Consider the following 22,552-nt stretch of genomic DNA (forward strand, 5'->3'; position numbering starts at 1 on the left):
ACACACTAAAAAACTCAAGCTAATATCCAGGAATGAAACGCTATAGAGACTAAAAGCAATATTTGTTTGTGTTTTAAAGAAACAAACTCTCCTTGATTGTCGATACTTACTGTAGTCCGTTGTCAGATGAAATGAATGAAAGTGAGATGATTGTGGGTAACGTAACGTGGCTATGTAACGTTGCCGTCAAGCGCGACGTAACGTTGCCGTGGTAACGACGGAATCTTCTTCTGGTTTATTGTTGTTATAATAAAAATGATTATTATTACTATTAAACAAAAAGCATTTAAAATACAGTCAATAGCCATCGTCATTCCGATGTGGGGGGAGTGGTTTTCACCATCATTATCATCATTATATATTTTTTAAATGATTGATATTGGCCTACAATACCCCTTTATTGATCAAATAGGAATATAATTGTCTTTTAAATAACGTAAACTAAAGGGAACAATCTACTTGACACAGCTGAAGCTCTGGCCTTCCTTAAAAAATAACTAATTTAATAAAAATCACAGTTGTATTACACACAATGCACTGTTTTTTGAGAACACACATTTGGTAAATAATGCACCATAATACATTCTGACAAAAAATAAAAATTATTATGAATACAAATAAAATAAAACAAGCCTCCCGTGAGTTACTACAAGCTATAAAGTAGATTTTAAAAACGTTTTATAGAATAAAAAGCTCACTGCAGGACGTTGTAGAAATGCGTGTGTGCACCACGACAAAGGAGCCTCATTCACTTTACATTGGCGTTGTTTGCGTGGTGCCGACACGTAAATGTAACAAATGTCGTGACTCCACCACACATTGCGGTGTTAAGGAGTCGTGGTGGAGTCACGCATTCTGGTGAGATCAAATAAAAGCAATAATTGTGGCTTGCTTTTGAGTAAGAACATGTTTTCATGAACCACACAGCTTCCGGTCTTCCTATAACACGTAATGCCGTGAGACTACCAATAGAAATACATTGCTTTTAAAATTGTGCTGTGCAACACGAAAAAAAGGGGGAAATTGTGTTAGTGAACACGAATCAATAGATTAAAAATCGTGTTGGTGAACACGAAATGCCATGAGACTGGGTTGGGCTGTCACTCCTGGCTCCCGGCTCAACCTCCACTCACCTGCTGCAATCAGCTGTGCACCCTCCCCGACTACACACCTGCTTTTCATCAAGCCATTTACAATGGCATATCAACGGAGGCTCCACAACCTTTCTCCGCCAGATCGTCAAGTATCAGCCGTATCTCGCGTCTCCCCTCCGGTCAACACCGTAGTGTGGAGTTGCATTAGTTTGTCAGCATCAGCGGCTCATCCTCCCCCCCGGCCCCAGTCAACTATGGTGTCCCCCAAGGCTCCGTGCTTGGTCCCCTACTTTTCACCATTTACATGCTCCCCCTTGGCCAGATCATACGTCACTTCGGTCTCAATTTCCACGGCCATACAAGTTTTAATGGGTCGCTCTGTGGTCTGTTCAGATTTTCTTCCCCTCCAGATGTCACGCTGTTTCTGACCCTGTGTGCTGAGTTTTTCTGCAGCACCTCAGGAGCAGAGAAAGGGGGAGATATTTTCCAAAAGTGTAATCTCCTTCATGAGCAACATAGCACCACATTTAACCTGTTAAGCCTTTTTTTTTCACGACACTGTGTCTCAGGGGATCTTAATATTTAAGAATTTATTAATGTTTTATACCAGATTAACGGGAATAATCTCAGCTAACGGACGATACAAACCATTTTTACCAAAACAAAACACAAGTCTCATAGGAAGCATCTAAATCAGGGGTCCCCAACCCCCGGTCCGCGGACGGTACCGGGCCGCGGAGGTGTTACTGCCGGGCCGTGAAATAGCTGTGAGTTTATCGTAATATTTGCAGAATTCTAAATATATAAAAATATTTTATCAAAAAATATTCAATAAATTTTTTTATTTTTATTTTCTTTTATACCAGTCATATTATTTCATACAAAACATACAAAAATAAATCAAAAATGGTTAGCATAAGGTCTCAGCCTCTCGTGCTGCAGAGAAAGTTACAGGTGTTGCGCCAATAGGAAGTGGAGCACACAGGAGACAACCGTTTAATCGCAGACTGTTATGTTTGTGGGGGAATGGCAGTGCATACATTATTTGAGATATATTTTGAACTTCATTTTAAGGACATTGCGGCCAGGGGTGTAGAGCTATTTTTTTGATTTGTAAAGCCTCCTTCACTTCATGAAATGGCTGCAGCATCAGGAGGCAGCCTCTGAGAAGTGCAGCACCAGCGCGTACACACCGCCTTCACTGTGTTCCCCACTGCAGGCTGCTATGTTTCAACCACACACACCTCTACACACACACACATCGAACGGCCCGATTATTCCCCCTATTACTCGCTGTATGAAGGAAATGTCCGTTCACAAAGGCGCATGATATGTGTCTGTATGTGCTCTGATCAGCTCCGCTCTGTGTGTCTGTATGTTCGGTGTGTTTGTGTGTGTCCAACAACGGCATTTGTTTTCAAATTACCGTGAACAGCAATTTACACACATCTGGCCAACTCCATAGGTATGTGGGTGTTCCCAAAATAAATTAGTTTAATCTTAATCTCGATGTAGTGCTAAATGCTGTCGGAGTGCACCGGAAAGAACGCCCTGGTATGATGTTATTATTGCTGGCAAACAAGCCCAGGGGTCTCACTGACATTTCAGTTATATCAATATGTGTACAGTGGTCCTAATTTGTTTTAATTGTATCCTGGTTTTATACTGTGTTAATATGTTTTGGATGCATATTGTTCTATTATTTGTTCAGGCTGTTACATACAATTTTTTTTAATGTATCTCCCGGCCCTTGGCACAATAAAGGTTGGGAACCCCTGATCTAAATGACCCCTGAGCGAAAAATGCAAAAGCACTTTAGCACAGAACTCAAGATAAAAGATACCCTTATTACTTATCGTAGCTGCACATACAAGATATCCGATTAAAGCTGAGATTCCACAGATTATTTAGGTATATATATCATCACTAAGTGATCCGAACTCGCGACAGGGGAAGCAAACTCAGACATCACAACACGTACCTTTACGTAGCTTTTACGGGAGATCCTCTCACCGTAGCTGTCAATCTGATCAAAAGACTAATTCAATGGCATTAAAATGAGAAAAAACGCGGCTGAATCGGTTCATCCATAGGTTGTTCTGCGTAATAATTTGTTTTATTTATAATCCATAGTTCCATTTTTATGTAAAAATCGGAGAGTAAAAGTTAGCTGCTAATGGTAGCCACCAGAGTTATCGCAGCTTCCAGTCTTGGCTATGCGGCAGTCTCACACACACACATTACCAAATAAGGAGTATGTGGGAGTTCCCCTCGATTCCATTGGCTCTGACGGTTAGAAAGAGATGTCAATCAGCAAAATCGACCAAGGGGGGCCAGAGATATGGAAAATCCTCCCAAATGACGCCAGAAGTGTTTTTTTTGTTGCTAAATCTCTCTAAAAATGTCAAATTTCACTTGTTTTGTGTCAATCTTGATACAGGGTACTTATTATATGTTGTACTTTGGATTCCTAAAGCTTTTAGTCTGCCATCCATCTACCATCTACAATCAAATTCAAGGGTGGGTTTCACTATAAGTAATTGTTTTTTGGACAGACACAATAATTTACATGTTTTTACTGTGTTCAATCTGAATTTACTTTAAAATAAAAACATCTATATTGATTCTGACAATTCTACATCCAACTCACAGGTGTAACCTTGCTTTGAGAAAAAAGATTATTAATTTCACCCTTTTAGAAGGGAAAATATGGTCATTTGTTCTGGGAATGTCATTTTCAAGCCTGAGACCTGAAAAACAGGCTTGGGGCTTAACAGGTTAACTCTCCCTGACTCATTTGTAAAGCTTTCTTTTAGGCCTGAATTGAGTCTTCTGTTATGTAACGGAAAATCCCATTTCCAAAAAGGGGTCAAATAGTTTAGTTGATTTTGGTAAAGTATTTGAGCTTTAGCTTATCAAAAAACGTCCTCCTGTTTTCAAGATATTGTTGGGGTTAGATATCTGCTGATAGTTCCCACATAGGTTTTTTAAAAAGTACATGCAAAACGACCGGTATTTGTGGGTCATCTGATCACCATATTGCCGTCTGACAGTTTAATAGTCCTTATCATATTATCGCTCTGTGCTTGCATGCTAGGACCTATTCTCTTTGCCAGAGCTACTGCTATTCCCCCTGCATGTGTTAGCTTATTAGCAGGGTTCACTAACATGGTTTGTTGATCCAGTTTAAGATTTTTCAATATCTGTCATTCTTATTTACAACATTCCTTTTCCATGAATATCATGTCTGGCAATGTGTTTTCTTCTAGGAGTAGTAGATGGGATACTCATAAATGGCATTTGTGAGCTTTTATCCCCGTAGGGTGGAGGTAGGGTTTCAGACATTATACCACCTAGTGATGTGTCGGTCGCGAACGAGCCGATTCTTTTGAACGGCTCTTTGGTATGAACGAGGGGAACCGAGTCGTACTTGGTGAGAGCCGTTCTTGTTATCGTTCAATTGTTAGTCCGCACTCACTGCCTGCCAAAATCCACTCGCCTGTTAAAAAGCTTGATTTTGTTCCCCAAACGTATTCTGTGAAGACCCGCCCCTACTCTGATTAGTAGGTTTCAGCAGGAGGAGTGAGATGGGGTGGGTCTTAACGGAATACGCGAGAGAGAGAAGTCATAACAAGTGGTAGGCTACAGGACAGGTAGACAACGTGTTTTTCGGATGGAAAATGAGCCAAACGCGAAAACGCAGCAGCATTTTGATGAACTTCAACCAAAAAAGCGCACTATTTGTAAAGGCAAAATATCCTTTAAAGCAGGGTCAACAAATGATCTCCATCGCCACTTAAAAACACAGTATCTAATATTAAGAGTTGCGTGAATTTCATTCAAGACAAGGCAACTTTATTTACTTAACACATACGGAGGGTAAATTCAAAGTAGTACATTCACGGACATGAATGACATGGATATGGCGCCACCTTGTGTCGTGTTTACAAAGCAGATTATTGACATTAGGTCTGGCAATACAGTCAATCATTATCCTGGTGATTATTTCACAGACAAACCAAGTAACCCCGCGAAAAAAACGGCTCTTTTGAACGGCTCTTTTGAACGGCTCTTTGAAAGGAACGGAGCCATAAGATCCGGCTCCCTTCAAAGAGCCATAAATCCCATCACTAATACCACCTGCTTGTTGCTCTCTGTCAAAACGGTAGTCTGACAGGTTACGTATTTTGGTCGCGGTACGCCCGTGGGTCTGGGCTAAGCTGACCAGGGGGGGCAGAAGGTCCGGATTTAGCTTCTGTGTATCCCTTCCTGTGTGGTTGGCTCTGAGTCATTAAAAAACTGCGTTTTAACCTCATCCGCCATTTTTTTAATTTTTTTAATTTGATTTAAGGGTTTAAGTTCACTCTTTTATACACATGCAACTTCCTAGGCTGTTCCTCCCGTTGGATGAATCAGTCCGACTATACCGTCACTTCGTTTTAGGTTACTCTTTCTGGATTCAGCATAGTATGCGGATACCTCAACTAAGAGTGTTATGTATCGAGCCTCAAGCTTTTCCAACAGCATAGGTACCCTTTAGACCAGGGGTGTCAAACTCAAGGCCCGGGGGCCAAATCCGGCCCGTGACTTCATTTCATGTGGCCCCACAAGAGCTTTTAAAGAATATAATATGTTTATACGGTTACATGCCGATTTACAGAAGAACGTTGCCCATAAACTACATGTCCCACAATGCATCTCAAATTTGACTTTTTTCTCAGAATTTGACTTTTTCTTCAAAAATATGCCTTTTATCTTAGAATTTGACATATTTGTCAGAATCTTACATTTTTTTCAAGAATGTGGCTTTTCTTTTTAAATCCTTTTGTTACATTCTCACTGAAGAGACTTGCAATTATTTACCCTAGACTTCTGCTTTCAGACGTAGTTAATTATGAAGTTATTCCCCTATCCGATTATGATCCAATGCAGAGGCAATAATGTAATATAAATATAACACTTACGTTTATATATATTAAATATTTATATATGTATTTTTATATATTCTTAAAGTGACAATCGGCCCTTCGAGTGCAGTCATAATGCTGATGTGGCCCGTGATGAAATTGAGTTTGACACCCCTGCTTTAGACCTATGTTTATCTTTATTACATTTCCTATTAACTCTTCACCACGTTATGTTTTAACGCAAAAGTTCTAACCGCAGCTCTTTGTCAAGTCCTACCTATAAGTTTCAAAGTAATTGGACAGGTACTGAGCAGTGCTCCTATGGCTGATTTCACTACTAGCCACTAAACCTGTGTTAAAGGGACCACAGGGGCTTCCCAATTTGGCTAGGGGAAGAAGAACCTACTTTAGCTTCTTTAACAGACAGCAATATCCAATATAATATAACCCTCAGTCCGGTGCAATAGTATCAACTAAAATTACTACACTTTAAGGTTTAAATATATATTCTAGGATTTGGGTAGGTATTTTTAAGACTTTCAACCTGTATTTCGCTGATTTGTACTCATCGACTTTTGTCACTAGGCCGTTTTGGTTCTTGTAGTTTGACTCTGTAAAAGTATGACTTTTCACAGAGCCCCATCGTTGGGCGCCATGTAAAAGTTGGTGAGGTCCTGATTCCGGGAAATTACTCTGACCTACTAATTGACCTAACCAAAGTTATTGAGTCTATGTAAGTTTACTGCTTGGCTCAGATCCACCAAAGTCAGCAAGGTCTCACCTCTATTAACTCCCCGAAGAACCAGGTTCAATTAACTGCTGTTTCAATTCAGACAACTCTCTTAAATCTGTTTAAGCGATCCCAAAGGATTTGGATATCAGTAAATGAGGTGTGGCCCTACCTAAGTGAGAGTGTGACAGGGTGCAATCTTACCTTTGAAACAGGAGAGGAGAGCGCAGATGTCTTTTAAGTTGTCCCAATCCAAAAGGTTGGATCAGTTTATTTGAAGAAAAATAGGTCCAAACTTATACAGGGTTTTTAACTTCTCTCTTTACAACATTATAATCATACTAAACCTATCATGCTGTGATCATGTTCTAATATGAAACTTTAATTCACAGTTTTACATTTATTACCATAAATTGTAATTTCAACTGCCCAATTCAGTTGTGAAATTTAAAATCTCCCGTTAGAATTTAGAGATCTTACCTCATAAAAGACCGATGTTAATAAAAAGCTCATTCAAACTTTCATTCACCAAAACAGTTCATTTTCTCGTTTCGACATTCGTATACTTCAACTAGTCCCGCATGAATTCGAAGGACCCGTCCTCATAGGTGGCAGGGTACTAACTTTCAACAAACATCAATTAATTCCACAATTCACATTCGTATACTTCAACTAGTCCCGCATGAATTCGGAGGACCCATCCTCACAGGTGGCAGGATACTAACTTTCAACAAACATCAATTCATTCCACAATTCACATTCGTATACTTCAACTAGTCCCGCATGAATTCGGAGGACCCGTCCTCACAGGTGGCAGGGTACTAACTTTCAACAAACATCAATTAATTCCACGCACTCAACAAAGACATTTGAGAGATATTTACCAACTCTGAGAGAACCTTACCGAGAGCTATTAACCCAGCTCTGAGGGACAGAGCTTTTACCGGGAGAGAGTATACCAGGGGAACCTCCCCTCTCTATCGCTCTCTCCCCATGTACTGCTGTTAGAGGAGAGGGAAGAAACTGCCTTCTCCCTTATCAGTGACACCCATACGTCATTATAGGCCTTACACTCAATTTAACAAACCACTTGTGTTTTGTTTATACTGTAAATATAGAAAAACCTAAAATATGAAGCATTTTCAGCCTGTCCTCCTACAAAAAACGACCAAATAGGTCGATTGTTTAAGCAGTGTTGATCACGATATTACGACCCATAGCCACGTAGCTTTCCCATTATTCATTTCTAGCAGCAGTTTATTACAACCTTTTGTCACGTTTTGTCACGATCGTAATCCCGTGAACTTTAACCTTGCGCATCAATAAAAGTGCGACGAGCCAAGAAGATGAAGATGAAGATGAAGAAGAAGATGAAGAAGAAGAAGGATTGTTAAAGAGCGTCAGAGCTTTACAAGTGGTAAATCTGATTTCTGTATTTCATTTGATTTGTTTACGCTTTTAATTAATCCTGTCGTTTTTCTACTAATCATGTTTAACCACGATATTTCAGTTTTACGTTTTAGGGCTGGCCCGTGGCATAGGCAGTATAGGCGAATGCATGTTGTTAGCAATAGCATGGCTGTAAAGGTTAGCGCTTAGCGCTTAGCTTATATGCGCTAACGGATATGTATTGCAATATAAGAAGGTTCGTCTACAACAAGTTGTAGGGAGAGTTTTCTCCTTCGCACAAAAGGAGCTAAAATCTTGCCTAAAAACAAAACCCTTGGTAGCACGTGACATAACACATAACAATGGCAAAAGTATGTATATTCAGCTAACCAGACCAGGACATGATATGAACGTAAACAATGCGAAAGGAAATGGCACTTTAATAATAATAATAATAATAGTTGACATTTACATGGCGCTTTTTATAATGCACACACTTTTTCTTTCTTCGAAATGTCACCTAACATGTTGCATTAATGATAGTTAGGGTAAGTTCAACACTTGAATATCATCAGGTCATAGTTGTTTTACTACTTTAAACATTCGCTAATTCAACTTAAGTTTTGTGAAAGCATCACATCTAGTTAAAAAGAGAAATATATTTCCCTGTAATTACTGATTTACCTGGGACTTGATTGATTTTGGTGCCTGTAGTTTTATTTTGGCGAATGCTTATTTATGAAGCAACAATTAAATTACATGGTAGCACAGCTAATCTGAGTTCATCTGTTTGGTTTTTTTCAGGTCATCTATCAATTCAATTATATGAAGTAGCCTATTATCATAAAAAAATCAACGGTTCTTTTCAGAGCCATATTCATCTTCCTACTCTCTTTCACCCCTCTCGTTTTCTTGTCTTTTGTTTTGTTTTTCTCCCTCCCTGTATGTCAGTTCATCCTTTGTTTGTTGTTGCCCTTTTTATCCTCACTTAAAAATGTCATCCAAGCAACTGAATGAATGGCTAGAGATAGGGAATGCCCTCGCAGATGAGTTGGCAAATAAGGCAAGTACAACATTATCCAAAAATGTATTATAACATTTACTCAAATGATAACAGACACACACATTACAAAGATGTGTGTGCAACAATTAAGGGAAATATATAATCTCTTTTATATATTTATATATTAAGATACCAAAGAAACCAAAGAAACCGAAGCTACAGAAGATACCAAAGAAAATAACGCAAGGATCAAATGTTTCCTGGAGGAAGAGGGACCTGGATGGGAACATTATAGCCCAACATTGGAATAAGAATCGATCTGGTCTGTAAAATATAATCTAGTTCTAGTGTTTCATTAAGTTTTAATGTCGTTGGTCGGTCCTCAATAATGTTTCCCATATCATCGTACTTTGTTTTATGCAGTTAAACCTTCCAGCTCTCAGAAGTCCCCAGAGGTCGAGGAGACACATGAGATTCCTCTACAGGTCCCAAGTCTTGGTATGCACAATGAATTCTTAAATTATCCTTCAACTTGAAATGTAGGTAATTGTTTGTAGTATGTAATAGCTTTGTTCATGATACATTGTAAAGTGAAAAGCCATGTATGGAATATCTTTTTTAAATTAAACTAAATTCCATGATTTGTTTTATATTTTGTTATTTTAGATCAACATCTTCAGACACTGAGAAACCTGTTGGGTTCTCTCACTGTCCCTGCATCATCAGAAGAAACACCCACTGCATCAACATGGACCCAAAGACAGTTGAAACGTGAACAAAAATTCAGAGCTGCAATGCCAGAGCTCCTTAATTTGAAATTGGCTGCAGAGATTGTCACTACACGTTCCTGTCTCCAATGCAAAACTGCTGATGCTGTGGTCCGGTGCTTGGACTGTGTTCCACCAGGAACTCCCTTTCTTTGTCCGGCATGTGACCCTATTATCCATGGTAAACATGTCTTCCATGACAGGGAAGCCATGTTTGATGGGTTTTACAGACCTATTCCTCCCACATCCTTAGTGGTTGTGGATGAAAGTGGCCAATATGGACTCTGTGAACAAGGTGGGTTCAAATAAGGTATTACATATTCCCTTACCATGGTGTCCTAATGTGCACTACATATACAGCGGCATCATTTTCACCATGTCGGAAGTTTGCTTTAACAGTTAAAATGTCTCAATTTGTATTGACTACATTTCCTAACATGTCCTAACATGCATATGAATCTCTGAAATTGTCTTTGCTGCAGTGTGTCTGCTTCCAATTCCTCCGCCATCCCAAATCTGCTTCTGTGGTCCAAGCCAAGATTTCACCATCATCCCAGGAAAGCAGACCGTGTTGGTGACTATCAATGGTTTGTTGCCACCAGAAGACGATCAAGCAGAAATACAGGATTACTATTATACTTTTGTCCTACATTGCATAGATAGCTGTCAAATTGCACATTTATATTTGTTCTCAGGTCCATACAACGTTCGTCTGCCTTCTGTGTGCTGCCCAATTTGTTCCGCCAAATGGTCCCCGAGCATAGGTGACTTGCTGGGATACAAATACTGGCCAGCAACCGACAGCTGCAAAATTATTTTTAAGTTTGATGTGTTCACATCATTCGAGCAAATGAAATTGGCCAGCCCAGCATTATCCCAGCAAGTATTTATAAAAATGCTTGAACATCGATCGTTTTCCACAGGAAGGGTAAGAATAAAATGTGGTTTTCAAGATTTTTGAATACCAAACTTTTAATTAACCAAATGAATACCATTCTTTTTTCCAGACAGGCAGAATCTGTAGCGATATCTTCCACAGAGTCTTTCGGGAGTTTGCCTTCTGTAATTACAGACAAGAAGATCTATGCCTGGTGGAGCCCTTTAAATGCCCAGCATGCACACCTGACATGCTGGCTATTGCTGTAGATGGCAATAGAAAGCATTATCGCTTCAAGAAGTCCAGAGGGTCAGTGAAATCATATTCTCATTTTAGTTGTTGTTTTATTGACTAAGCTGAATGTCTTTGCTGAAATGTCTAACTTTCCCCAACTCTGCAATTTCTTTTTCCAAAGTTTGTAGACCATCAGAAAACAATGGTTGGTTTGAAATTACACATAATTATATAAATCCAATTCATAAACATTATTATATATGACGCCTGTAAAGTTAACTCAACTTTAAAATGTTAAATGGTTGACGTTAGTTGGATATGTTGGAGCTAAGAACCAGTTTTGGATATAATCGCTTCATGAAAAATGTATTAAATTGCCCAGGAACCTTTTTCTATGCCTTCCTCTGCCCTATTCCATGCCCATCAATATAAAGGATGTACTTTTATTTTTACCTTTTTACAAGAAGTCAGTAAACTTTTCACTAATGTTAAATAATGGTGGCAAAAGACTTTACACAGAATTACAGATCAAATTCACAAAGACCTTTTCCACATTTATGAAAATGTTATGGCAAAAGCAAATTGGCCACTTTAAATAGAGGACACAATCAAACTTATGTATGTATGATAATGTTGCTTACAATGTCTTTCTCGAATTTCGCAGGACAGATGAACCGTCTCTATTTGATGGACTGTTCATTGCCCAGGACAGTAAAGTGTCTGCCTTTGTCGACAAAATCAGGAGCCAGATGACGATTGTAAGAATCTATTCAATCCCTTAACCCTTTATTTATTTTTCTTAGCACAGGGTTAAATGTAACAGATTGTGTCTATTTCAGAAAAGTGGTCGTGATGTTTGTGGACCGGCAACATTCACAGCTTGCAGAGAAACCTCACACAAGTCCAGGGCCAAGGTGGATGAGGAAGGACTGCAAATAGCTGTGTGCAGACATGGCATCTTACTACAAGGCCTAAATCACTACCGTGGTGAAATATATGCCTACCCAATGTTCCTGCAGAAGGAGCTGGCTGAAGTTGCGAATGCAACATTCTTTTGTATGGATGTTGCCTGCAGGTAGTTATAACTATTGCAAAATTGGAAGTGTTTGTGGGAAACGTGTTATCTATTTAATTCTTGCACATCCAGTAGATGTAAAGCAAAAAAAACATTCATTTGGATAAATGCTGATGTTGGTTACAAGGATTGTACTGGTAATTTTAAGGACCTGGTTTATCTTTTTACTATTATGCCATCATGCAACTGGAAGAGCTAATTGATTTTGTCATTACAGGTACTGGCCTTATTTGGAGAAGATGGCAGCAAAGTTGCCTGAGCTCCAACCACTTACAGAGATGAAACCTTTTCTCTCTGTAATGCACGCCAAGGCCCACACAGGCAAATGCGAGGTACAGTATGCAAGTTAAACATTTGTGTCACTAGATTCAAATGTTTTAGAAATTGTAGTGCACATAAGAATATCATGTTGTATATTCTATTCAAGCCTGTGGAATAATTGTAATAGTTACAAATGTTGACAAAATTGTTACAAAACAGACTGTCACAAGGATAGGCTTCCAAAACCCATTATGTTTATTTTAGTAAATATATCCGCACTGTAGAAATAATGAATGAATAGAGCTTCAAATAACTGCAGTTGTGACATTGTAGTTCAAAGCACAATTCGATATCAGAACATTTTAACTTTCTGAAATTGCTCCTGACACTGATGATAACTAAAGATGTACAGTACAATAAATTATAATATTGAACTAAATAGCTAGATCTCATTGTTTATGATTCTGAGCAGGTGAAGTGGGGTGGCAGAAGCCAGGAAGGTGCTGGAAATACTGTCGGCGAGGAAGTGGAACAGGTTAACAGCTTCCTCTCAAGGGCAGCTCTGACAACAAAACACATGACCAAATCAGGTTGGTAGAGGAAAACAAATAGTTTTAAGTAGTGCCACATTGTAAAGCTCATATGAATTTTCATGTTTTTGTGTTTACAGCTAGAGCAGATATGATAACCGTGCTGGCTATGCAATGGAACCACAGGAAGGTGGAGAATCTCCACAAGACACTCTCAAAGAGATTTGTCAAAGTAAGACGTCCATGCTGCATTTCAAAATGTATATTAAGACTATCCGAGTTTGTTGTTGTAGTAATTTAACACCATCCTTAGCTACATGTTGTTGAATTGAATGTATTCTGCAATCATTTCATTATGATGGTGCTGCCATGGCACACTGTTCTGCCAAGAGAGTCTCTGTTCTGTTTGTTTTTAATAAAGCACTATAGGTTGATTCATCTGAATTTCTGGATAATAATAATAATAATAATAATAATGTTAATCCTGCTTGATCTTGAAAAAAAAGGGACACTAAGGTGATACTTGCCAACCTTGAAGAGAAGGTGTTTAGCATTTCATGTTGTTGTCTGGTCAGTTAATGTGCATAAAGGAATTCAGTAAAAAACAACCTTCTCAACCAACTGGAACGCATATTCACTTTTTCCTTTTAAACATTCTAACCAGACTACACAGAGAGCACAAACTGAAGTGGACAATCTTGAGAGTCTCAAGCAAGAGCTGAACATCTCCCTGGAGGACACGGAGCAGTGGGTGTTGGAGGTCAAGCAATGGGCAGCCACTGGTATGTTATATGATCACTGTGGTATAGATTTGGTTCCATATTTCCAAACATTTGGCTTCATGTTTTATGATTACACCTTGTTGTTTCTGTTTTCAAGAGAAACATGGAGCCCAGAGTAGCCAAGAGGAGCTCCAGAGAGAAATAGATGAAATTATTTATTCCCTCCGAAGAAAGAAACACGACCTCTATCGACAAAATGGTATTTATTATTACGTTATCTAGAAACAATATTTGTTTCTTGTTGTTGTTGTTTGTATTATTAATATTAGTTTATTTGTATTTTGTTTTACTTTACAGACAGCAACCAAACAAGGCAACGCAAACGGAGAAGACTGACAGAGCTCAAGAAGAAACTCAGAGAGAGGATACTGCAGTACAACACCATTGATGCCTGTTCAGAGAAAATTGACACAGAAGCAGCATGCGGTCTGTCTGAGGATGTCATTCTGCCCTGGGAGGCGCAAGGAGATGGTAAGAAACAACTTGTTTTTGTTTGCCCTAGATATTCCATAAATTCAGTTGAAGTACTAGAATACAATCACCAATGTAACACAGAGCTATCAACATAGGTGTCACAAATCATCATGATCACAACAAATCATTTTAAAATAATTATATTGAAAGGTCTGTATGATGTTGCCCTATCAAGTCTTAATAGTCTAGTCTCACTGGGACAGGCATATCTATGGAAACAGTAAAACCCTTCCTGACCACCCTGAACTGCATAGTAATGTTGAATCTCAAGACATACTGAATGTAATTCTGCCAACATAGACAGAATTGAAAAAATTCAGCAAGCGGCGAGGTCGAATTTTTTTTTACCAGATTTTAAGGTTTTGGTCAATTTAATTAAAAAAGATTGAATACAAACTGATATTATTTGTTTTATTAGCCTTACCATTGTGGTTGTTATATTTTGCGTTTTTTCCATTATAGTGGTGAACCTGCGCACAAAGAGGCGACTTTTTGACCAGGTTATGCTGGTCAGGCGTATGGAAGAGGAGAAAGTCATCATTGTGAAGGAGATGACCCAGCATTGTCAAAATCTGAGGCAGGCACTGGACAAACTGGACCGCCTCCTTCATCAGACAAAAGACGACATCAGGAACCAAAGTATGTTCCACAAATACCGATTTATAATATTTGCCACTGCCCCCCTCCCAGTGTCAAATGTCTATCACTGAATAGCATCTGTAATGATTGCATTTTTTCTGAATCACAAATCTTTTTAGCTAATATACAGCCTCGGAGTTAAACATTCAAATTGCTTATATGGAACCAACATCAATGCTAATTAAAAGTTGCCTTACATAGACTGTCATTTTGTCTTTTTATTTTAGTTTCTCCAAGCGATATAACAGAAGAGGGATACAGGGGACTGCACTGCTGTATTTTACACCATCAATATCTTCTGGAGCAGAAACTGAGCAGAGTCACCAGCACCTACAGCTGTATTGGCTCGGACTCGTCTTTTCTCATGATGGAGGAAGACATTGAAGACGGTAATGAGGACGACGAACAGGACGGTGATGAGGACGGTGATGAGGACAACGAACAAGACGGTGATGAGGACGGTGATGAGGACAACGAACAAGACGGTGATGAGGACGGTGATGAGGAAAACTAACAGGACGGTGATAAGGACAACGAACAGGACTTAACAAGTCTATTGTGTTATATGCATGTCAACGTATTAAAACGAGTATTACGATTGAATGGCTTGTTTATTACCTTTTTTTTTATATGATCCTGCTTTGCATTTACTATGTCTGGTATTCAAGTAAATGCCATTAGCAGTTATCAGTCACCTTCAGATCCGAGTTACCTCGAGGGCCAGAGGTTCCCCACCCCTGGTATAAGGTTTTGGTGATCACCCTTATTATCATCATGTCATTTAATCATGATCTGTTTAATTAGCCAATGCTTACATCCAAAGAATGTGTCTAGACTTTACTCCTACAGACACACACTAACAATACAAATTGAGCTAAGTAATACACTCACGAGCCACTTAATTAGGTACACCTTGCTAGGATGGGTTGGACCCCCATCTGCTTTCAGAACGGCGTTAAGTCTTCATGGCATAGATTAAACAAGGTACTGGAAGCATTCCTCAGAGATTTCACTCAATATTGACCTGATCGCATCACACAGTTGCTGCAGATTTGTCGGCTGCACATCCATGACGCAAATCTCTCGTTCACCATATCCCAATGGTGCACTGTAGGATTTGGATCTGATGACTGTGGACTGTGACATTTGAGTAAAATTCATTGTCATGTTCAAGAAACCAGTTGGAGAATATTTGAGCTTTGTGACACGGTGAGTTATCCTGCTGGAAGTAGCCATCAGAAGATTGGTACACTGTTGTCATAAAGGCATGGACATGGTCAGCACAACCCGGTATCACGGCAAGACGTGAACATGTGACGATTTACCATGATGGGAGACGTGAAGCTGTCACGATTTCGTCCCTTCAAACGTGACAATTACACAGTATTGTTAACGTGGCCCAACCAGTGGAGATATACCCGGAAATGCCAAGCAAATGCTACCCCGACGGTCGGTTGTTATTATTATCAATATTAATATAATAATGATTTCATTTGTAATAGTCACACTCAATTTCGCTAATTTTCTGTTGCCCCAGCTGGTCGGCACCTCTTTTAGCAGATACAAAGGCTATATTCATTTATTAAATCGATGTGTGTGGATGTGGAATTAACGGACGTGACGTTGCACGATTGCGTTACCAGGCAACAGCTTCGGTTCATGTTAATTTATAAACTCTTCAACTCGAACCGTAGTTATATTTTAAAACATTTTAGAAAGCCTCATGAAATATTTTAATGTACATTTTAAATTAAATGTGAAGGAATGTGTGTATAACAAAATACATCCGTCAAAAACAATACCGGAAACAGACGTAGGCAAGATCCTCGGTTATGGCTAGAAAGGATCCTTCTATTGTAAATATGACGTCACGTTCTCGTTGTAACTCTCGTTGTAATCGGAGCGGCTCGGAAACACATCTACAGCAGTAACATGATGCAACATACACATTAATGCAGCAGCAATATTAATAGAGAAACATCAGACATAATAGTAAAACACTGCAAGGGAACATTTTATTGCACCAGGAGCTATCTTGGGACTTTTACTGCGACAACGTTGACTTGCCTGTGAATAAAAAATAAACCATAGTGTTGGTGATCTACAGTGTTGTCATTCTTCTTTGAACACCAGCAAGACCGCTTTTCAACGATCACACTCCCTGTCATTGACATAATTAATAGATAGTTTAGCTTCTCACCATCATTTGCTGTGGCCAACTGATGTTAACGATCCTAACTGAAAGGCTGCCTGCCAAACGTAAACATTCAGCCACGTGACATTCAGCCGAACTCTCGCGAGAGTTTTACACAAGACGGATACTTTCTAGCCATAACCAAGATCCTCAGCTCGGTGATTCATGGTTTAGCCGCAATGCACGTTGGGAAATGGTGTTTATGCGATGTGAAATCCGAAAACATTTAAAAAAAAAATAAATAATACTTTATTCCGAGTTTGCTTTATTTTCTCTTTGGAGCTAATCACATAACGGCATTGTAATACATGGTTCGGCTGCATTACATATTACATATCTGCCGTAGTTATCTATCTATAGAGCCCTGATGAGAAGACTTCTATACAAACAGGAAGAACTGCCGCCAAAACTGAAAACGTGACGTGGATCACAAATATATCAGCCATTTAACAACATCTTAGATTTATTTTCACACAATATGTCTCCTTGCAATATCAACAGTAATTCGGCTGACTTTTATATTGGATCCAATTGGTAGATAGGCAGTATTTACACCATAACGGTGCACAGCTGATAAACGGGCACCTAGTGGTTAAAGCATGTTATTGAATTTTATTATTATTATTAACTAACAGAATAAGAGACCTGACAGGTGATGGTCAGACGTTGACCTGGCTGCACAGTCACAGAAGCTGGCTGTGTCAACTGTTCACACTTCACACCTGTACAAATACAAAAAAAAGTTATATGACAGATTATCCTGTTAAACAGCAGTATAATAAGTGTTGACTCACTTCCAGCTGCCAGCAGCAGCAGCAGCAGCAGCAGAGAGAACATGATGATGATGACTCTCATTTCATTTAATTTCAAACCTTTATTTATACAGGTGTATCCCATTGAGATCATTGATTTCTTTTTCAAGGGAGACCTGCTCAAGTAGGTTCCACACGAAACATAAAAACATAAACAGAACAACAAAAGGACATCATACAGCACCATTTACATAACTATCCACATAAACAGGTACCAATAGCTTCCGATTGAGTAGCATCCAACCGAGCTTTAAAAACATTTAGTGGCACCAGATTGCTCAGTTTCCATTTAATTTGCAGACTATTCCAAGACAGAGGAGCTGCGCATCTAAAAGCTGTCTTCCCTAAGACAGTCCTAGCAGTTGGCACATTTAATAAAACCACAGCATTCGATCTCAGGCAGTAGCCACTTACAATTTTCCGTGAGATCAGGGAGCAGATATAAGATGGAAGTTTCCCTAACATGGCTTTGTATATAAAAATGTACCAGTGACTGAGCCTCCGTACAGTTAGTGAAAGCAAACCAGCCCTTGCATACAGGGTACAGTGATGGGTTAATGCTTTACAGTTTGTCACAAATCTCAGTGCACTGTGATACGCAGCATCTAACTTGACCAGGCAATTGGCAGGTGCATTCATATAGATCAAATCACCATAGTCCAGAGCACAGGTCAAAAGGTCACAGTGACTAGCCTTTTCCTGGCCTCAAGCAGAGAAACAGGACTTGTTCCTGTAGAAGAAACCTAGCCTAACCCTCAGCTTTTTAAGCAGGTTATTGACATGAAGTTTAGAAATGTGAGACAATCATCAAGCCAGATACCAAGGACTCTGAGAAGACGTGAGCTCCTGATCCCCTTTAATCTCCACTGACAGTCTCTTGTGAAGGCCTTATAACTGTATCACAATGGATATTACTGAGTTTGCATAGAACCAAACGTGTTCACGTGTGAATGTGAACATTAATAGAATATCACCTCCCATCTTCAGAGCAATCTGACTATTATAACATTAGCGTTAAGAAAGCTTAATTAAATATCTGCCTCAACATAAGTAACTGGATCAAAGTCACAGTACAGTCCGCGGCATCACATCATAATGTATCATATATCTCCTTATCTGAGTCAGCTGAGCCGTATCTGGCCGTGCAACACTTACAGTGTCACATACTGTATGCAGAAGTATTATTTTAAGCAACACATTACGAAACACTCGAGTCAAATGTAATTAAAGTCAGATCGTGTCTTAGACGGGGCATATCATAAACCTGTTAATGTACGCATTCAAACACTTTTTCTTTTACCAGCTGTGTTCACCTTGCAGGTGCAGCTATGTGGCTTTTATCCTGGATAAAGTGTTTGAGTCATGGATGTTTAAAGTCTTCATATTTGTCTAATTATATAGTTGACTTTTCATTCAGGAAGTATACGCGCTGCGCTGTCAGTACGCTTCTCCATGTTTGTGATTGGTCGAATGCTCCAAATACTACCCCTTTTATGTGAACGCGCACCTAACTAGATAGGCACGGCTGGCTTGAGCGATCCACTTGATAACCCGTGTCGTAGTGCCGTTTAGCGAGAGGGCGTATGTTTTGGATTAGGCCAACCGGCTAACTCAAACATATCCAGGTTAGGTTGAACCAGTTTCGTGGTATACCCCCCAGGTCTTGTCCTGACTGAGCACAGGCACCTGTAGCCTTGGCTACTGTGCTCTCAGTGTTTTGTCTCCCTGTTCCTGCCTATTGGCGTCAGCTGATAGAGGTGTTGGTTTTATCTTGTTATGCACAATGTTGATTCTTCTCTCAGAACTAGCTAAATATGGGTCTGGGGTAGAGATCTTCAGAATTGGTTTGGCATCTTTTGTGTCAATTCGTGGCACACAACATGTCTTGTGAATAAACCATCAGTTTGCCATCAAAGTTCCTGCTCTCCTCGTGTCTCTCTGACTCCTGTTTCCATTGCTTCAGAAGTTTCCATCGCATATGAAAGATTTTCACATGTTTGTAAATTATTTTGGTTTCAGTGTGTGTGTTTCACATGGGTGAACAGTATATTTATATGTTATGGAATGAAATACAATGTCAGATTAGGGGAAAGTTAGGGGAGTGCATGTTAATGTGTCTGGAGGTGGCGTGTTCCAAAAGTGTTTGGGTTTGTCTGCCGTGTGTGGGCTGCGTTCCATTTCAAATTGCCGCCTGTACAATGTATGCACCAGTCAGTGATATGCCGATGTGCAGGCCCGCCCCTCCATACACGCCGATCACACAGACTGCGTCTGCCTCTCGCCCTCATCTTGTGGAGGGAGCCTCATCTGATGCGCAAATGCGGCGCAATTGAGCGCGCCACAGTTTCTGCTGCGAGGCTCCACTAGCTGTAATCGGCTTGGTGTGTCCAGGGTTTACACACCACCCCCCCGTCGACGCTCGCGAGGGCCTCATCACATCACAGCCCTGCCGATGTGATATAATGTATAGGACCTTTTTCCTCATGGGTGTCATTCACAACAGACCAATCATGACAGTTTTAGAGAATGAGTTTGTATGGATACACTTAAAACATATTTGTATTTGTCTTGGCTTCAGCTCACTGATAACATAAGAACACAAATAGGCACAACACTTACATAGATGTTTTTTTTATATGTATTTTATTACTCCAAAATAGAAAAAAAAAAGTCAGCCATATTTAACTGGAAAAGTTTTCCTTTGGCTCCCAGGAATTTTTCCACTTCGCCCCACTGTAAAACAGAAACAGTCAATCAATCAATCAATCAATGTTTATTTATATAGCCCAATATCACAAATGTTACATTTGTCTCAATGGACTTCACAGTTTGTACAGAATATCAGTATGACAATACTGACACAGCAAAAAGTATTACTTTTTGGAATATGTAGTTCTACAGTATGTTGACAATGCTATTTCAAATGAGAAGATATACTAAGTCACTCAAAAATATCATGATGAAAGTGCAGTATAATGTATATATTTATATATAACACGTACATCATATATAATACAAGGTACATTTTTTATTTCAAAGTCAATGTTTCATTTGACCAATTCTTTGAATTTGCTGTCTTATCAATGCCCAAACATACAGCACTAAACTTAGACAACTGCCTGCAAGACTGCACACAGAAATAATACTACTTATTACTACTAACTATACTTATAGTATAATTGTTAAGAACAAATGTAACAAGTCAGTAATTACAAAAGAGATCAAATACCATCCAGCCTCACATATCAATCATTTAACCTTTAGTGATATTGATCAATGATAAACTCTATTGTATATTTTAATTTCTATTTCAATGTAGGCTACTTCCCTGCTTATGTGTTACAATCAGACAGCGTTTCTAGGGCGCGATGTCTGAATGACGAAGGGCAGAGAAATTGGATGTCTTACTTTATGGCGCAAACGTCTGATAGAGCCATTGATGACATGGCTCCCCACTCCCATGTGATCAACTAAATTCAATTTACTGCTGAGGAACCCAAAATGTTTAAGTTAGTGATCTCAGGGTTGATGAAGTTGGTTGGTAAGACTACTTTGTGGCCCCTGTTCTGCCAGACCCATCAGCTACACTGAAGGAAACTTCAGATTAGATACATACCATCCAGAGCAAGACTGCCACTGCACCAACACCTCGGTATGGCCCTGAGTAAAGAAACACAGATTTTAGGTAAACTTCATTTTTTTCAAATGTCATACATGTAAATACAAAAAGTCCAGTGAAATCAAATGATAATTTGAAATAATAGTAGGTACGATTAACTCAAACATATGAAGGACTGTAACATAGTCAATAGCATTTTCCCCATCAGTTTAATATTTTGGAATACTATTATTATTTAAAAAAATATTTGTACTGCCAAGAATAGGAATTCACCTACAAAGGATTACAAGAAAAAATGTAATATACAAATAAATGGCTGGACATGATGCATTAATGCGACATGAAGCATTACACAAGTACCTCAACCTTAAATTAATAATAAATTATTGTTACTGTAATTTCAATATTTACATTAGCAGTCATGCTTAAGACTGAAACACTCCTTTTAAACAAAGTATACGAAAATCCAATAAGATAAGACTTGGTTCCACGGAAACATTATTGTCATTGTTTATTTATTTAAAAATATTTTCTAAACAAACCTCCCTGATTCGTTCCCTCAGTAGTTTTTTGTAGGGGAAAGTGTCTGACCCTTGATGAATGGGACATTCTGCAAGGAATTAAAAGATGGTAATAAGTTGAAGTTCAGCAATAACCTCCTAAACATTGCCTAACATCACATTGTGCTCAATTAAACTGTTCAAAATGGCACTGAGACTTTTGATACTGCAAAGTCTTAAACAAAACAAAAGGTGGTGTATTCTAATTGTACCGATGATTGTTTTCTCTCTCTTTAACTAATTCAATGTGCAAAATCAAACACAGTTTCAGTCGATGTAAATAAGATAATTACTAATTAACCCGCACATACCATTAATTGCCACTTTATTCCTCGTTGGTCTTCTTTTCTGTGAGGAAGACACTGAGGAGAGAGCAGGAGTCAGCCCGGAGGAGAGAGCAGGAGTCAGCCCGGAGGAGAGAGCAAGAGTCAGCCCGGAGGAGAGAGCAGGAGTCAGGCCGGAGGAGAGAGCAGGAGTCAGCCCGGAGGAGAGAGCAGGAGTCAGGCCGGAGGAGAGAGCAGGAGTCAGGCCGGAGGAGAGAGCAGGAGTCAGGCCGGAGGAGAGAGCAGGAGTCAGGCCGGAGGAGAGAGCAGGAGTCAGCCCGG

The 22,552-nt window shown here is 39.3% G+C and overlaps 1 protein-coding gene and 1 long non-coding RNA gene across 2 annotated transcripts; one reads left to right on the plus strand and one right to left on the minus strand.

Moving 5' to 3' along the window:
• The first annotated feature begins 9,348 nt into the window (after window positions 1-9,348).
• Window positions 9,349-15,298, plus strand: LOC307034682 (uncharacterized protein). The gene is made up of 16 exons (XM_079673536.1): window positions 9,349-9,445; window positions 9,547-9,621; window positions 9,790-10,185; window positions 10,373-10,477; window positions 10,586-10,818; window positions 10,898-11,076; window positions 11,666-11,759; window positions 11,841-12,076; window positions 12,294-12,408; window positions 12,810-12,927; window positions 13,008-13,099; window positions 13,532-13,649; window positions 13,747-13,848; window positions 13,947-14,120; window positions 14,586-14,762; window positions 14,990-15,298. The coding sequence occupies exons 3-16, from the start codon at window positions 9,918-9,920 to the stop codon at window positions 15,274-15,276; spliced, it is 2,298 nt and encodes a 765-aa protein (XP_079529662.1). The 5' UTR covers window positions 9,349-9,445; window positions 9,547-9,621; window positions 9,790-9,917; the 3' UTR covers window positions 15,277-15,298.
• Window positions 15,299-19,895: 4,597 nt separating this feature from the next.
• On the minus strand, window positions 19,896-22,415 carry LOC307022966. Its single transcript, XR_013803536.1, has 3 exons — window positions 22,259-22,415; window positions 21,930-21,997; window positions 19,896-21,428 (listed from the first exon to the last, which is right to left on the minus strand). It is a non-coding gene; the product is annotated as an uncharacterized lncRNA (long non-coding RNA).
• Window positions 22,416-22,552: the final 137 nt, after the last annotated feature.

Source organism: Notothenia rossii (genome assembly GCF_949606895.1).
Source record: "Notothenia rossii genome assembly, chromosome: 1".
Lineage (NCBI taxonomy): Eukaryota > Metazoa > Chordata > Actinopteri > Perciformes > Nototheniidae > Notothenia > Notothenia rossii.

Excerpts from the sequence above, each read along its gene's own strand:
- LOC307034682 (XM_079673536.1), top strand. The coding sequence starts at position 9,918 with ATGCCAGAGCTCCTTAATTTGAAATTGGCTGCAGAGATTGTCACTACA. Across the intron at positions 10,478-10,585 it reads CGTGTTGGTGACTATCAATG|GTCCATACAACGTTCGTCTG; the intron begins GTTTGTTGCCAC and ends ATTTGTTCTCAG. Across the intron at positions 13,100-13,531 it reads TCTCAAAGAGATTTGTCAAA|ACTACACAGAGAGCACAAAC; the intron begins GTAAGACGTCCA and ends CATTCTAACCAG.